An 18,218-nucleotide genomic window follows, 5' to 3' on the forward strand; every position below is an offset into this window, starting at 1 on the left:
CATATTGACTTGATGGAATCCACTCTTCAAGTCCAATACGGAGAAAATTTTTTTTATTTTGTAGATATTCAATACAGTCTTCAATCAATGGCAGTGGGTAATTATCCCTAACCGTCAATTTGTTGAGTGCTCTATAGTCCACACACATGCGGGTTTTCCCATTCTTCTTTTTTACTAGCACAATGGCTGAAGCATAGGTGTCACTTGGTTGTATTATTCCTTCTTTAAGAAGGTCAGCTATAATCGTTTGCACCTCACTTCGTTCAGCGTAAGACAGTCTACGGGGCGCGTGATAGAAAGGAACGTCAGTATTTAAATGTATTTTCATTTCGTAATTAAGTGGTTAACTTTTTATTACCGATTTAAGGTAAGTATCATCAATGAGTTGCTTTAACCTGTTTTGATGTCCCTCGGCAAGTATGTAATCTATATCTCTCTCACTTTGCTAATAACAAACATCGATACCAAAAACGTTAGGCAGGTAATCGGGACTGCAATGGCCATCCCTTTCTGGATATGGCTTTACAATGACCGAGAGTGCTTCAGAATCGGTTATCGGTTTTTGTAATTCTATTGAATTTTGCATATTTTGTCTTATGTCTAACAATTTTGGTTTTTCGTATTTTTTTCTAATGCTCTTAAGTTTAATATGAAACCTATTGAGAAAATCACGTCGCAAAATAACAGGTACGACCATATCTTCATCCGAAATTACATTTAATTCAATTTTATTGGACATTTATTTAAATTTTATATGAAATTGTATTTTTGTAATAATATTTATTTTTCTGCCCCCAATTCCTTTATATTCCGCCGTATTTATGTTACTACATTCCTGTAGATGGACCAATTATTCTGGGACCCGTGACCTCTGTATAAAACTAACCGGACTGCCGGTGTCGAAAAGAGAAATTACTACATCAGACAATACTCTTTCTTTCACCCTAAACTTAATACTTACATAATTAAAAGCGTCAATGGCTACCGATTCCTCGTCTTCATTTTGCATTGCCACTGCTACCTGGTTGTTCGGTTTCAGCACCTTGGCCGGGTTGGGGCACGAGCGATGGTCGTGGCCCATCCGCTAGCACTGAAAACATGACCCTTCTGGACGCAACGGGTAAGGGCAGTTGGGTTTTATATGCCCATTTTTGGAGTAGTTATAGCACTTTTTGCTACCATCATCTGATGGCTTGAATGATTGCTGACGCGCTGTAGGTACAGAGGTAATAGGTACTGCATCAGGCACAAAGTATGTTCTTTCATATCGTCCAATCAATTGTTTTAATTCCTCTAGACCCCTGGCAGACAATAGCAGTTGTACGTTAGGGACTGCGCTGCCAATCCCGTCAATGATGAATTCAATTACCTCCGGCTCGGTAATATTTGCCCTTTTTGCAATGGCCTGCATGGCCAATACGTAGCAATTCAAAGACTCCTTTTTTTGTCCCAACGCTTTCTTGCCAACATTTTATAGGCTTCATTTCGTGTGATTGGCATGGTGAATTTTAATTCCAATGCATCGGCAGTTGCAGCAGCATTATTAATAAAATAGGCACCAGCGGTGTTAACTTGGGCGGCGGTATGAAAGGTATCATCAGTAACGTCGGCAATAGAAGTGGTAACAAGATCAGCAGCAGCAGTGGCAGTAGTGGTGATTGCGCTTTCGGCAGCTGTAGCAGTGGTAGCAATATTGGAAACGGCAGTGGTGGTGATTGCGGTGTCAGCAGCAGTAGCAGTGGTAGCAATATTGGAAACCGCAGTGGCAGTAGTGGTGATTACGATGTCAGCAGCAGTAGCAATATTGGAAACGGCAGTGGTGGTAATTGCGATGTCATCAGCAGCAGCAGTGGTGGAATTATTGGAAACGGCAGTATGATCATGGGCAGAATTAGTAGCCATATCGGCAATTGCTCCATCTCCTATTCCGTCATGGAGAAGCCACCGTAATTGGGTATTTGTGGCGGTCGATGGGAATTCCACTTCCATTTCATTCAGTGTGTTTATGATTTCACTGCGATTAGCCATATCGGACATGGTTCTTAATGAAATATAAGATTATTTATGTTGTATGGTGGAAACCCCACACCTGAGATTTAAATTTTAATACTATTAGGTTGGTTAGCAAACGATCCAAATCGATCTAGATTTTTACTTGAAAATCAAACACGCTTTTTCTTTTCTCGATTAACCGTAGTGTCCTCCTCTTCTTTTTTATTATTTTCTTTCTTCTATTCAGGGTTGTATTGCATTTATCTTTCGCCACAGGGCTGTTACAATATCAATAACCTGTTTTGTAATACAGAGTTGTTACAAAAAGGGTATTTTACATATTATTAGTTTTAAGTGTATTATATATTAAATGTTACGTTTGATCAATAAACATATTATCTAACGTGACTACAGTAGTATCGATATGATCAAGTGTCTTTATTTATAAATGACATCTGCCAATGTTTTAAATTTTTTAGTTGCTTGATGTACGCCGATGATCTAAAACTTTATTACAGAGTTAAACATATTAGCGACTGTATAGAGTTACAGCAAGACATCTTGGAATTGATAAAATGGTGTAATAGTAACGGTCTTTTCTTGAACTTCTCCTGACAAAAGCATTAGTTAAATAATTTTATTAGCATTTGGAATCAAATGCCAATTTTACACACAATACCAAAAGTAAACAAAACCCAGCTGATTCGAATATCGGTTTTGTTTAATTGCGAAAAACGCCAAATCCGATCGAAATTCGTGACACCAATTCGAACAGATATCGGTTTGCATTTCCGACAAAAATCAAATCCGAGTCGGATTCTGCGACATACCTGATTATCACATTCACTCGGAGAAACGCATGCATAATGAACAGCTATTACTTTAACGATAGCGTCTCATTGAATCGTACAACTACCCTACAAGACGGAGGTAACTAGTTCACCCACACATTCAAAGCTTTTTTCGCTCTCCACTAATACATCGACGTTTCATGCTGTGATCGAAATGACAGTTCAATAATTATTCCGGAAAACATTGAAACGCAGAAAAAATATAATTGTTGAGATGTTAATAAAACCATGATGCAATTATTATTATTATTACATTATGAATAAAACTCTTACAAGCTCTCGCTTAATCTGGTGTGTAAAAAGTAAAAATTCTTGTGCTTTTAGTTGTGACATGTGACGGAAATTAAAAATTTTGTTACAGAGAACACCTTTTCGCGTTGGCGGACTTCGTCCAAAATAATATTAAGTTAATTTTAGTTGTGACATGTGATGGAAATTAAAAATTTTGTTGCAGATAACACCTTTTTGCGTTGGCGGCCTTAGCCCAAGATAATATTAAGGGTAACGTTTTGCAAGACGGTGCACCACCTAATTTAAAAACTATCACAATTATGTTTTGACAGAAATAAAAATTTATATTTTCAAATATTTCGGATACTAAAAACTCGAGGCGCGTCTTTTGATTCCACGTTTGATAATTTTTGATAAAAATTAGATGGTGCACCGTATTTTAAATCGTTACCATATTAAATTGTATAGAATCGACGGGATGGCCTAGAAGGTTTCATGTCATACTAAATCGCTCCCGAGATGGTCGGGCTAGTACCTTAATGGTTCCCGGAACGTACCCGATCTGCATCCGGCAAAGGACCAACAAAGTCGATACGGGGAGTGTCCTTATCGCTACAACAACAACAACATTATTTACTTTCTGCTTTTCATTCATACGTATGTTCATTTTTAAATAATAAAAAAAAAATGTTATATTATTCTAATAGATAACATCTCCGCCGGAGTGCGATTCAGCTCAGAATATGCCAAAACCACAGGAAACCTACAATTAAATGCAGATTCACGTGCCATTTGCCAAGGATTTACCGCTAAACAAGGTACTTTACACAACCATCATGCTTTGGAATGCGGTACCAAACTGGTTGGATGTATTTCCCTAAAAAAGGGTGGAACTACGCATCTTGGTTTCCCAGTATTTGCTTCGGTTATTTTAGATTGATTTGTATTGATTAAAAATTGCAATAGTAGATAATTTAATGCTAATTAAAGTTGAATAGGTAGCCGGAGCAAAAAAGGCAACCTATCCGCATGCAACTGTTATTTATGTGGCGCCACCGGGAGCTGCTGCTGCTATCCTAGAAGCATTAGAAGCAGAAATTTCTTTGATTGTTTGCATCACCAAAGGTGTGCCATAACATGATATGCTTCGCGTTAAGCACGCTCTCTTAAGGCAAAAAAATCGCGTCTTGTCAGGCCCGATTGTCCAGGAATCATCGCACCAGAAAGGGTAAGTAAATTGTCTACCATATTAAATATATAGACAACATGTATGAATTTTTTAGTGATAATTTGTCATGCTTTTGTTGATAATTAACTGAAGAATGCAAATACGACAGAGTTTGTTACGGTCTGCTGTTATGGTCTACGGTTACGGACCACTTGGGAGCGTTTTCGTGCGAACACACCTAGTGACTAGTGATGGGACCAAAAAGTTGCGATGCAATAGTATCGCAACAAGAAAGAAAAGACTTGCGAAAATTTGCCATGCGTTTCCGGGCTTGAAAACCAAGAAGGTGAAAAATTTGGGAAGTAGAAAGATAGAGCAGATACATATTTCTTTGCTCAACGACAACGCAGACAAAGAAACCTTAAATTATATATAAAGAGAAAAGCTACATTCACCGAAAAAAAAGAAGCGACACATAAAGCCGACAGCAGTGAAAAACCACCAATACTGACTTGTAAAAGTGCTCCTATTAATTGCACACTGCTTGCCGTTTAACTGAGTCCCACATACTTATCGACCAACTACCCGGTCAGCACATTGGCAAAATAATTTTTGTGAATATTTTCATGCTTTCTAATTGTGGCGAAGCTTTTAACTAGTATCGAACAGTTTGGAATCTTCCGTTTTTGCGATTTCCTGCGGGCCAAAAAGGACATTTAAGAAACATTTAACGAATCTTGCTGATAAGACAGCATCGACAACTCCGAATTTAGATAACAATTTTATAATAGTACCAGCACAAGCGAAATTGCTAGGTGATCAGTAGGAAGCCAACTAACTAGATCAGCTGTTATGTCGAATATCTGTTTTTGCCGTCGACCACTGCTTTCCTCAACAGGAGACTCTTAAACCAACACCTCCGCCTCCAGGGCCAGCAGTACGCTGCAGCGTAATACAACGAACGCCAAAATAGCACCAAGTCATCCAGATCGTAAAGGTCAACACGAAGTTTTATTGCCACCAGGTTCACTCGATCACCTCGGACCAGAGCGCAACAACAACCAACAGTACCAACACAGCGCGCCCAAGACCGCGCACCACAACCAACAACAGAGACAACTTCACCAGCAAAAACAACATCACCAGTGACCACCCCGGCAGAGGCCCACGGTGCGTACTCGGACGGCTATGTAAGTACCAGCCATGCATAAACTTAGATGTAATTAGTTAAAGAAGCTTCTAAGTAAGCCTTAGAGATTTTCATAAAAGCGGTCAAAATATTTGAAAAGGGGTCGATTTTTTTGAGAGTGTTTTAAGAAAGTTTCGAAGTTTTACGTGGGTTTCTAGACTCGTTTCTTTGACCATCGAGTTTTGTTGGATGTTTCATAGTTTTTTTTAGAGAAAAAAGTGGGGGAATCACTGCTCGTTTCGAAATACTTCCAAGTAAAACTGCGATAGTTCCGTAAGCATTTCCGAGCAGTGGTTTGTTCTTTTTTTTTCAAAATGGGTTTCGGGAAAATTTCGAGATTTAGAAGATTTGTGAACACTTTGACTTCGAAAGTTTTCGAAAATGTCCTTGAAGCTTCACTGCAAAAGATCCGTGCGAATTTTAAAGAACCACGAGAAGCTATATTAGCAAAACTTAACTAGTTCATGACCCTTCCAAATAAAACTGCGACTCTTCCATAAACATTTTTTCAACTTTGGATTTTATTCTCTTCGATAACGGTTCCGAAATTGTTCAGGAGAGTTTTGAGATGTTAATGAAGAATGTTGAACACTTTTGAGCTTTCGAACGAAAATAAAAGGAGGGAGATGATAATTGAAAATAACTGCTGGTAACTTCCAAAATAGCATTGCTGTAGGTAATTCAACATTCTTCCTTTCTCTCTTTTTTTATCATTAAAGGCTATTGAATTGCATTGGCAACAACTGAATTGCTTTTAGCCAGACCCTATCAAGAAACTGGTAAACCAATTATTATACTGATTAAAAATTTATACGAACATTGTGAACAACCAATAAAAACTCAAGCTCCAATGCTTTTGACATTGTATGTACATGTTATATTTGTAATACGTATATAGCGAGCAACCGCTTATGTAAACTATTAATGACATAAATTGACACTAACCAATTAATTATGAATACCCTAAAATAAGTCATACTTAGAAAAAGAAACTCTAACATATTGTTAAACGTTACGATAATAAGCTAGGGCTATATGGAATATATTTTAGTATAACATTTAGAAGCGCAAAGTGGTAGGTTCGGAAGTCGAAAGGAAGGATTGAGAATGTTATGTGAGGTTAGCAAGTTTAAGCTAGCGGGATAGTAGCGAAGTCAAGTATGGGATATAAGATATAGAAAGTAGTTTTTTTATATCTGGCTATATTTATGCATAAAAATTCCAAGTTGATTAAATTCTTAGCTGTAGATAAATAACTTTAGGCGTGTGAAAATCTATTTCACATTCAATTAATTTGAAAACCCTGCTCACTAGGAAGAAGGTGATAAGAATTTTTTTTACACCTAGGGAAAAGGGGGAATTGCATAAAAATGGAAGCAATGTTAAACTAATTAAAATTTAATTAAAATAAAGTTACCGTAAAAGAAATACATCCAACGAATAAATGTACAAATCGGTAAATAAAATAAATGAATAAACAAATAAATAAGGCAAAAAGTACCACAACGGAATAAAATGTGTAGCTACAACAACTACAACAAATAAATTATAATAATCATTCTGCACATAGATGAAACTTCACATCTTTTCGCGACTTGTTAGTAGGTCATCTGGAAAATTTTAAAATAACAATATTTCTTTTAGAAATTAAGAACATTAAGAGGTATACTCCCTAAATTTATAAAAACTTCAACCCCTCATCAAATCCTTTTGTCAATAAAGACTTTTTTTACTTGTCTTTTGGGCATATTATATAACAATTGCGCTTATTTATAAGTTACTAGCATAATGAATTTTAAATAAATATTGTATTATAAAATGGGAATGCTGACTTTCTCAGTTATTTAGAAGGCATGTAGGTATACAGGTAAGGGGCCACCGAAAATTAGGTGCGTCGGTGGCCATGGTTTTGAGGGTGGGATAAGCACCGGGCGTCGCAACAACACCCGCGGCGCCCCCAAGATAGATTCGGCCCTTTTATTTGTATTTTTATTTTTCAGCAGTTTTTTTTTTGATTTTTGATTTTAGAGTTAGTAACCGGTCATGTCCGGTTCGGTAATTTTCGTTGCATTTAGTTTTTTTTTTTTGAATTTCTTTTTGAATTTAAATTTTGGAATGTTAACGGTCTGTTCGTGGCATCCGGTTCGAACGGATGTCGTTTTAATTTGAATTATAAGCGTTTTGAGTCGGTCTCTGCGCTTCTGTCGGTTTTTTTGAATTTGACAGCTTTTAGTTTTGATAGGCATGATATGACTTTTTTCTGATTATTGCCCAGCCGACAATGACTAGCCACTGTGCACCACCACATCATGCCGACCGCCTTCCTTACTGCTTCCACCGAAAATGCGAATTCATAACAGATGGCGCCCAACGGGATTTGGTGCCCGAGGCGCTGTCGCGCTGGTCATTCCTGGTCAACTTGTGAAGTTGAGCATCCCACCAGTCCGAGGTGAGCAGCCGCAGGAGCAGCCACCTGCGTTGCGGTGGGATGGTTGGATGGATCAAGCTGCCCGGAGTGATCATCGTTGACAGTTGCTGAGGGCGCCATAACAGATGGCGCCCAGCGTGGTTCCTAAGGCGCCGGGTGCGAGGGTCACTCCTGGTCAAACTGTGAAGTTGACCATCCCACCAGTCCGGGGTGAGTAGCCGCAGGAGCAGCCACCTGCGTTGCGGTGGGATGGTTGAACGGATCAGGGTGTCCGGAATGATCATCGTCTCCAGTAGCTGAAGGATCCACGAGACTTAACGTCAAGTTATGCGGATTTTTTTTATATTTCACCCGATGAGGCAGTACTGAACGCACTTAGTTTTTTAGTAATTGGGATTTTAGTTTGCCGGATGTTGTCCGTAGTCGGCTTTGGAATAATTTTGTCCGCTAATTGGGTTTTTTTTTTGTAATGTTTAAATTTTTTTTATAGTTTCTTTCCTGCTGCCGAATTTGTGTTGTTAGTGTGAGTGCGTGTATGTATGTGGTGAAGGAACCCCAGCTCATCCCACGTCCCAGGTGGTAGTTTAGAATACCGCCTGGACTGTGACGGGGTGAGCTGGGATTCAAAGTGACACTCCTTCCTATCCTATCAGACTGGGGAGCGGCTCCGAAACCACTCCACCCATTGCGGCGGAGGCAGGAGGTGTGTCCAGTGAGAATGGACGGGAGGCCTCAACACCCCCAACCAGTCCCAGGGGCGAGCCCCTGCAGACTGCCCCTGCGTTGCGGCTGGGCGTGTTGAGACCAACACGTGAGTGTCTGGAACTGACCCTAGTGGCCGCAACCAGTCTCGGAGGGGGGCCTTAAGACCCCCTCGCATTGCGGTTGGGAGCACTAGGGACATGTATGAATGTATCTGTGTGATTTTTTTTTACTTGTAGCCCGAGTGCCTTCGGGAAGGGGATGTCAGCGTTCCCATTGAGTACTCAAGATACACTTAACCGATAATTATATTTTTTTTTTCAGCTGATTTTTTACTTTTTTTCTACAGCAGTTATTCTCGCGATTTTTTTTTCGCTCGCAAACTTTTTTTTGTATAACCATTTTTTTATACCCTTCAACGTTTAGGGTATAGGGTGAAAGGGGGTGGATTTTAACTTTTTTTTTCCTAATCCTTAACTGCCTTACGTGGCAAAAGTTTTTGTTATCTACGACTTGACCAACTTTTTTCTCTGACTATGTCGCGCGAGCAGTCGTACGGCCAACCGGGCCGGAATACTCCGTTTGGAAGTACGGGGAGTTTCCGGGGGAGCCAGCACCGGGGCGGTAATAATATGGGGGCTTTCCCCAAGGCCAGGCGTCCCTTGGTGGTGCACACCCCAGTAGGGGGGCAATACGGAGATCCCGCGGGAATGAACATGTGCTCGGACCTGAATGACCTCCGCGATAAAATGGACAGACCTGTAAGCACCGTAATCTTAATGCGCCCCTATTAAACGCGCATGATATCTCGGGGCTAATGACCAATGTGTCGCGAGATCTCCATGCGGAAGCAGAAAGCAAGTGAGTGCTATGACGTGTTCCACACGTACATAATCTCCTTGAACGCGCGCTTAAAAGAGCCAATGTCGGAGGTTCTGCTGATTGACATAATAAAAAGAAACGTCAACAGTAGCCTTAAACTGATGCTTTTCAACGCAGATGTAAGGACCCTTCATGATCTACGCGATGTAGCACGCAGAGGTGAACAAGTGCTGAAAGAAAGCAAGCTGTTGGGAGCCACTTACCCAGGACGGCATGTGAACGAAGCACGCGTGACAACACCGGACATGAGGATGGAAGGCGAGGATTGCGAAATGGATCAGTAGATAGAGGCGCTGGAATATCGACGCAACAGGAGACCGGACTATTCGGGAATCCAATGCTGGAATTGCCAGGCCATGGGCCACTCATACATATACTGCGAGGAACCCATTAGGAATCCTTTTTGTTTTAAATGTGACCATAGGGGATTATTAACTCCAACATGCCCTAGGGACCATCGCAGGCAAAGAAACCAGTACTCGAGCGAGAAGCCGGGGGAACCTCGTTCGGCATCATAGCTCCCACACCAGCCAGTGCTCGAGGCGTCGTCCCGTGCACTGAACCCGAGGGTGGATCTCTCGCAAGTACCGAGTTGAATGGAGGTGGTGAGCTTCCGAGGTGCAGTAGTACCATGGCAGAAGAACCCTCAAATGTGATAATAACTTACCCTGACAGTACGGACAATTCGGACAATAGTTCTGAATCCGAGAGTCAAACGTCCTCATCCGCGATGGGCGAACCGACCAGAATTCTGCAACGCCAGCATAGTGATGTCGCTTGCCAAACGCAATTTTCACCAAACCTAGAAGAAATGGATCATAGGTATTAGCAAATAAGACATACCATTTTTGAACAACACCCGGTATCGGACAATATTTTGAAGTGCAGGAAGAGATACCACAGGAGAGTACAGGAGCGTAGACTACTGCAAGCCACCACGTTAACGCTTACAGAGGATGAAAAGCCCCTCGTAAAGGCTAAGATTAAGGATAGTTTTCTCATAGGGTTCTTGGAATCGGAATCCAACGTCTCCATCTTAGGGAAAAACGGATTAGAATTCCTAAAGGATATAGGCTTCGATTATCAGCCCTTACGTGCGTTCGTATATACCGCGGGCGGCAACAAGCAAAAAATTTTAGGCTCAGTATCTCTACCGGTCACCTTCAAAAATATCACAAAGGTTATTCGTTCCCTCACTGCTCCAAGAAGCGTACTTCGGGGTAGATTTTTGGAGAGCATTTGCGTTAGCTTCCGAAATATTCCCAAGCGTAGAGTGCATAGAGATTAGACCTGAAAAGGAAGAAGAACTCAACCTCCATGAATTGTCACCAGCACGGAAATTAGAATTACAAAAGGTCATCGAGACGTTTCCTTCGTACGAGAAGTTAGGCCTAGGGCAAACTAAATTAGTGGAGCATCACATTGACACCGGTGATGCCGTTCCCATAAAAAGCAAACATTTCCCTCTTTCGCCACCAAGGCAAGCCGAAGCTTTTAGCGAACTAGACAGGTTACTCGAATTAGGAGTTATAGAAGAATCAAACTCCCAGTGGTGTAGTCCTGTAGTACTGGTCCGGAAACCAGATGAAGTTAGGCTGTGCATAGATTCGAGGAAGGTCAACGCGGTGACTAAGAAGGACTCATACCCCCTGCCTCATATCAACGGCTTATTGAGCAGACTGAAAGATACGCATGTTATTAGTGGCATTGATCTGAAGGACGCGTTCTTCCAGATCAAATTGACAGAGTCCTCTAAGAAAAAAACAGCATTCGCAGTTCCGGGGAGGCCTCTATACCACTTCAAGGTAATGCCATTTGGTCTGTGCAATGGACCGCAGACTATGAGTAGGCTGATGGACAAGGCAATCCCTTCGCGTCTGCGAGAGAACGTCTTTGTCTACCTGGACGACCTGATGGTATGTAGCACTAATTTTGAAGACCACCTGAAATTGCTAACGGAAGTGGCCAATTGTTTGAGAGACACAGGTCTGACAATAAACGTGAAGAAAAGTAAATTTTGTCAGAAGGAAATACGCTACTTAGGGTATTTGATCGGCAGCAGGTGTTTAAAAGTGGATCCGGAAAAAATAGAAGAAATGCAAAACTTCCCGATCCCTAAATCCCCTCGGCAAGTGCGTAGGTTTGTGGGCATGGCGAATTGGTACAGGGCGTTTATTACCAATGTTGCTGACTTGGCAGGTCCCTTGACCGACTGTCTCCGTAAGTCATCAGGCCCGTTCAAGCTTACGTTTGAAGCTATAGAGGCCTTCGAAAAACTAAAAGTAGTTTTGAGTTCCGCTCCTGTCTTGGCCCAACCAGACTTTTCCAAGGAATTCGTAATACAATACGACGCTTCCAAAATAGGTGTTGGCGGAGTGTTGTTCCAGGTCGATGACGAGGGCGCTGAGCATCCGATCGCGTTTGTGTCGAAAAAGCTGAATAATGCTCAACGCAATTATACGGTAACCGAGCTGGAATGTCTCGCCGCCATAATCAGCGTGAAGCGCTTCCGACCCTATGTTGAGGGATTACCGTTTCGGATTATCACGGACCACTCCAGTCTCAACTGGTAATGACACAAAAGGACTTGAGCGGGAGGTTGGCGAGGTGGTCGCTGTTACTGCAAAGTAACGACTTTAAAATGGAACATCGTAGGGGCACCCTGAATGTAGTACCAGATGCGCTGTCGCGGTTTGATGCTGATGAGTTGACTTTCACTACCACATCCGGGGAAATAGATTTAGTCTCTCCCGAATTTAGCAGCAACGACTAGACTTCATTCGGACCGTCTCCGAAAACGAGGAATCGTTTCCGGATTTACGAGTGGTGGACGGGGTAATTTTCAAACGAGTTAAATTTCGTAAGGGAGTCGAAGGGGAAGAAGACTCGCTGTGGCGATTATGGTTGCCGAAAGGGTTGACTGAGGAAACAGTGAGACTAGCACATGACGCTAACCGGAGTTACCATGGCGGGTGGCAGAAAACCTTAGAACGCGTTAGGCAGAAATACTTCTGGCCGCAGCAGGCTAAGGACGTCAGGGACTACGTCCAGCGTTGTGATACCTGCAAATCGGTAAAACCTACTAACCAACAGTCGAGACCACCTATAGGGAGTACCTGCGAATCCGAAAGGCCATTTCAGCGATTATATTGGCGACTTCCTAGGGCCGTATCCAAGATCTAAACGGTGCAATCAATTTCTTTTTATAGTATTAGACCATCTTTCAAAATACGTTTGGCTAAAGCCCATGCAGAGAGCCACCACTGTTAACGTTATAAATTACTTCGCTTCCGAAAATTTTCCAGCTGTTGGGGTCCCTGAATTTATTCACAGTGACAATGGTAAGCAGTTTATCTCGAAGGAAATGAACCAATTTTTTGCAAATTACGGGGTGACGCACGTGTGGACAGGGTTATATTCTCCCCAAGCAAACGCATCCGAGCGCTTTAATAGAGAAATTGTTTCGAAAATTAGAATTTTCCTCAAAGATATTTATCAGTTTTGAGAAGTGATTTTCATACGGCGATTGAGTGCTCTCCATACTTTGCATTATATGGCCAAAATATGGTCAAACATGCCCCAACGTACAAAATTTTAGAGAAACTCGGCAGCCTTCGGGATGACCAGGTTACGGTAGTAAGCAGAACTGACAAGTTGACTAATATTCGTGAGCAGATCTGTAGAAATTTAGATCAGGCCAAGGATAGGGAAGTAACCACCTATAACAAGCGCTCTAGGCAAGTCAACTATAAGGAAGGTCAGGAAGTTTTCCGGAAAAACTTTGCCTTAAGTAACTTCAAACAGGGTATTAACGCCAAATTCCTGCCGAAATACCTTAAGTGTCGCGTGCTCCGAAAAATAGGCAATGCATTGTATGATCTCGAGGACCTAGACGGGAAATTGATAGGTCGCTTCCATGCTTCGGATATTCGTCCACAATGAACCAGAAAGAACGTTTCTTTGCCAAATTATAATTTGATTTTTTTTATATCTACCTACCAATCGGACTTTTTTTGTCTGGGATTTTTGGCGGTCGGGGAAATCTCGCCCAGTATTCTCCCCGAGCATTGACCTCATGGGATGTTCACACGCATGCTCACCGAGGACCGTGAACACCCTGGCAGTCCACGCTTAGGTCGGACTAGCCTTTCGGAGTTTGGACGAGTTCTCCATATCAAAATGTCTACACCTTTTTTTGTTTTGTTTTTCTGTGGGGGCGATAACCACTAGAAATCATCTTTCGGAGTTTTGACGAGTTCTCCATAACAAATGTCTAATTGCCGCAAAGCCCTTTTAAACTAGGAAACAGAATTAATCCCCAGTTGACGTAACCTTTTTTGGATGGTCCTATGTTGCCCGGCTAGCTCCGTAGTAGGACTTTGAGACTCTTATCTCAGGGGTGAGTCGTGCCCCACGTTGACCGGCATCGGAGGTCCCTGGCAGTGGCTTCCCACAGATGATCCGGTTTCCTGTTCGCTTGGGAGCGTTTTCGTGCGAACACCCTGCAAAAATTGTTGGATTACGTGTTCCATTTTCTTCATGTTGGAGTACTCTAACAATACTCCTTTGCAATGCGTTTGCGGACCACCATCAGCCGATCATTGCTCGTTTTTTAACGACAGTGATCACGACACGATGACGATGGAACAGAGTTGCCAAAAGTAAAATATTGCATGCAAATAACTAATAATAAAATTTACTTTGGCAACTCTTATAAAATACAATGGCGCACTGGTTTTATGTATACATATTATATTAGTTTCTTTATTCACGTATGCCTATGCGTATTATATTAGTTTCTTTATTCACGCAAATGCTAAATAACATAAGAATATTCGTAGTATAAAATATATCATTTACTTTCATTTTAAATTAAATTCACTTCGATAATTCTTTCCGACACAATTCCTCTTTAGTACTTTGGCATATGATCCTCTGTGGGTGCTCCATGGAGTACTACAGTGAAAGTACTTTGGAAAGTACTCTCACGTATGTACTCTATGGAATACTCACAACCAAAGCGAGAGTGGGATCACCTACTCCTCTCCTAGGACATCGCAATGTTACTTGGAGCACATTTTTGTATGAATACAGATTAGATTTGGAGCAGTCCCATACTCCCAAAGGAGTATTCCTTACATTATTTATAGAGTACTCGCGTTTTTTGAAGGGCACACCTAGTGACTAGTGATGGGACCAAAAAGTTGCGATGCAATAGTATCGAAACAAGAAAGAAAAGACCGGCGACCACTAGCGAAAATTTGCCATGCGTTTCCGGGCTTGAAAACCAAGAAGGTGAAAAATTTGGGAAGTAGAAAGATAGAGCAGATACATATTTCTTTGCTCAACGACAACGCAGACAAAGAAACCTTAAATTATATATAAAGAGAAAAGCTACATTCACCGAAAAAAAAAGAAGCGACACATAAAGCCGACAGCAGTGAAAAACCGCCAATACTGACTTGTAAAAGTGCTCCTATTAATTGCACACTGCTTGCCGTTTAACTGAGTTCCACATACTTATCGACCAACTACCCGGTCAGCACATTGGCAAAATAATGTTTGTGATTATTTTTACGCTTTCTAATTGTGGCGAAGCTTTTAACTAGTATCGAACAGTTTGGAATCTTCCATTTTTGCGATTTCCTGCGGGCCAAAAAGGACATTTAAGAAACATTTAACAAATCTTGCTGATAAGACAGCATCGACAAATCCGAATTTAGATAACAATTTTATAATAGTACCAGCACAAGCGAAATTGCTAGGTGATCAGTAGGAAGCCAACTAACTAGATCAGCTGTTATGTCGAATATCTGTTTTTGCCGTCGACCACTGCTTTCCTCAACAGGAGACTCGTAAACCAACACCTCCGCCTCCAGGGCCAGCAGTACGCTGCAGCGTAATACAACGAACGCCAAAATTAGCATTATCCACATCGTAAAGGTCAACACGAAGTTTTATTGCCACCAGGTTCACTCGATCACCTCGGACCACAGCGCGCCCAAGACCGCGCACCACAACCAACAACAGAGACAACTTCACCAGCACAAACAACATCACCAGTGACCACTCCGGCAGAGGCCCACGGTGCGTACTCTGACGGCTATGTAAGTACCAGCCATGCATAAACTTAGATATAATTAGTTAAAGAAGCTTCTAAGTAAGCCTTAGAGATTTTCATTAAAGCGGTCAAAATATTTGAAAAGGGGTTGACTTTTTTGAGAGTGTTTTACGAAAGTTTCGAAGTTTTAGGTGGGTTTCCGGACTCGTTTCTTTGACCATCGAGTTTTGTTGGATGTTTCATAGTTTTTTTTAGAGAAAAAAAGTGGGGGAATCACTGCTCGTTTCGAAATACTTCCAAGTAAAACTGCGATAGTTCCGTAAACATTTCCGAGCAGTGGTTTGTTCTTTTTTTCTCAAAATGGGTTTCGGTAAAATTTCGAGATTTAGAAGATTTGTGAACACTTTGACTTCGAAAGTTTTCGAAAATGTCCTTGAAGCTTCACTGTAAAAGATCCGTGAGAATTATAAAGAACCTCGAGAAGCTATATTAGCAAAACTCAACTAGTTCATGACCCTTCCAAATAAAACTGCGAAACTTCCATAAACATTTTTCCAACTTTGGATTTTATTCTCTTCGATAATGGTTCCGAAATTGTTCTGGAGAGTTTTGAGATGTTAATGAAGAATGTTGAACACTTTTGAGCTTTCGAACGAAAATAAATGGAGGGAGATGATAATTGAAAATAACTGCTAGTAACTTCCAAAATAGCATTGCTGTAGGTAATTAAACATTCTTCCTTTCTCTCTTGTTTTTTTATCATTAAAGGCTATTGAATTGCATTGGCAACAACTAAATTGCTTTTAGCCAGACCCTATCAAGAAACTGGTAAACCAATTATTATACTGAATAAAAATTTATACGAACATTGTGAACAACCAATAAAAACTCAAGCTCCAATGCTTTTGACATTGTATGTACATGATATATTTGTAATACATATGTAGCGAGCAACCGCTTATGTAAACTATTAATGACATAAATTGACACTAACCAATTAATTATGAATACCCTAAAATAAGTCATACTTAGACAAAGAAACTCGAACATATTGTCAAACGTTACGATAATAAGCTAGGGCTATATGGAATATATTTTAGTATAACGTTTAGAAGCGCAAAGTGGTAGGTTCGGAAGTCGAAAGGAAGGATTGAGAATATTATGTGAGGTTAGCAAGTTTAAGCTAGCGGGATAGTAGCGAAGTCAAGTATGGCATATAAGATATAGAAAGCAGTTTTGGTTTATATCTGGCTATATTTATGCATAAAATAATAAGTTGATTAACTTCTTAGCTGTAGATAAATAACATTAGGCTTGTGAAAATCTATTTCACATTCAATTAATTTGAAAACCCTGCTCACTAGGAAGAACGTGATAAGAATTTTTTTTTACACCTAGGGAAAAGGGGGAATTGCATAAAAATGGAAGCAATGTCAAACTAATTAAAATTTAATTAAAATATAGTACCCGTAAAATAAATACATCCAACGAATAAATGTACAAATCGGTAAATACAATAAATGAATAAACAAATAAATAAGGCAAAAAGTGCCACAACGGAATAAAATGTGTAGCTACAAAAACTACAACAAATAAATTATAATAATCATTCTGCACATAGATGAAACTTCAATCTTTTCGCGACTTGTTAGTAGGTCATCTGGAAAATTTAAAAATAACAATATTTCTTTTAGAAACTAAGAACATTAAAAGGTATACTCCCTAAATTTATAAAAACTTCAACCCCTCATCAAATCCTTTTGTCAATAAACATTTTTTTTACTTGTCTGTTGGGCATATTATATAACAATTGCGCTTAATTATAAGTTACTTGCATAATGAATTTTAAATAAATATTGTATTATAAAATGGGAGTGCTGACTTGATCAGTTATTTATAAGGCACGTAGGTATACAGGTAAGGGGCCACCGAAAATTAGGTGCGTCGGTGGCCATGGTTTTGAGGGTGGGATAAGCACCGGGCGACGCAACAACACCCGCGGCGCCCCCCAAGATATATTCGGCCCTTTTATTTGTATTTTTATTTTTCAGCAGTTTTTTTTGATTTTAGAGTTAGTAACCGGCCATGTCCGGTTCGGTAGTTTTCGTTGCGTTTAGTTTTTTTTGAATTTCTTTTTGAATTTAAATTTTGGAATGGTAACGGTCTGTCCGTGGCATGCGGTTCGACCGGATGTCGTTTTAATTTGAATTATAAGCGTTTTGAGTCGGTCTCGGTCGGAAGAGGAGAGTATGGCGCAGACCCGCTGCAAGGATCTGCTGGGAGGATGACAATTTGTGGGAGGGACGCAACAAATTAAACACTGAGTCCGCCTGCTCATTACCCTCTACTCCCCTGTGGTCTAGGACCCAGGGCAACAGTACTACGTTGTGTGCTCCTAATTGATTCAGGTTTTCTACGCACTGAAGGACGAGTGCTGACTTTATTTCGAACGCCGCAAATGCCTTTGTTGGCGCCTGACTGTCTGACTGAGTATGGCAATTTTTTCAATGGGGTATCAGCGCTGAACGTCCAGCTTAGCGCACTAACTTATGGCGAATACTTCCGCTTGAAAAATGCTCGGATGTGCGTTTAGAGGTACTGATATTTTGGCTGTGGGTCCGAAAACTCTGGCTCCAATCCCCTCTGGCGTCTTCGAGCCATCTATGTACCATACGATCTTGAGCAGACTAGTAATACTTTGCACTCGCCCATAC

The 18,218-nt window shown here is 40.8% G+C and overlaps 1 protein-coding gene across 1 annotated transcript; it reads right to left on the reverse strand.

Annotated features, from left to right (window-relative positions):
- Positions 1–770: 770 nt before the first annotated feature.
- LOC137254607 (uncharacterized) lies at positions 771–2,225 on the reverse strand. Its single transcript, XM_067792407.1, has 2 exons — positions 962–2,225; positions 771–890 (listed from the first exon to the last, which is right to left on the reverse strand). The coding sequence occupies exon 1, from the start codon at positions 2,035–2,037 to the stop codon at positions 1,429–1,431; it is 609 nt and encodes a 202-aa protein (XP_067648508.1). The 5' UTR covers positions 2,038–2,225; the 3' UTR covers positions 771–890; positions 962–1,428.
- Between the last annotated feature and the right edge of the window lie 15,993 nt (positions 2,226–18,218).

This window comes from Eurosta solidaginis, chromosome 5 (assembly GCF_040869045.1).
Source record: "Eurosta solidaginis isolate ZX-2024a chromosome 5, ASM4086904v1, whole genome shotgun sequence".
NCBI lineage: Eukaryota > Metazoa > Arthropoda > Insecta > Diptera > Tephritidae > Eurosta > Eurosta solidaginis.

Coding starts and splice junctions, on each gene's coding strand:
- LOC137254607 (XM_067792407.1), bottom strand. CDS start 2,037: ATGTCCGATATGGCTAATCGCAGTGAAATCATAAACACACTGAATGAA.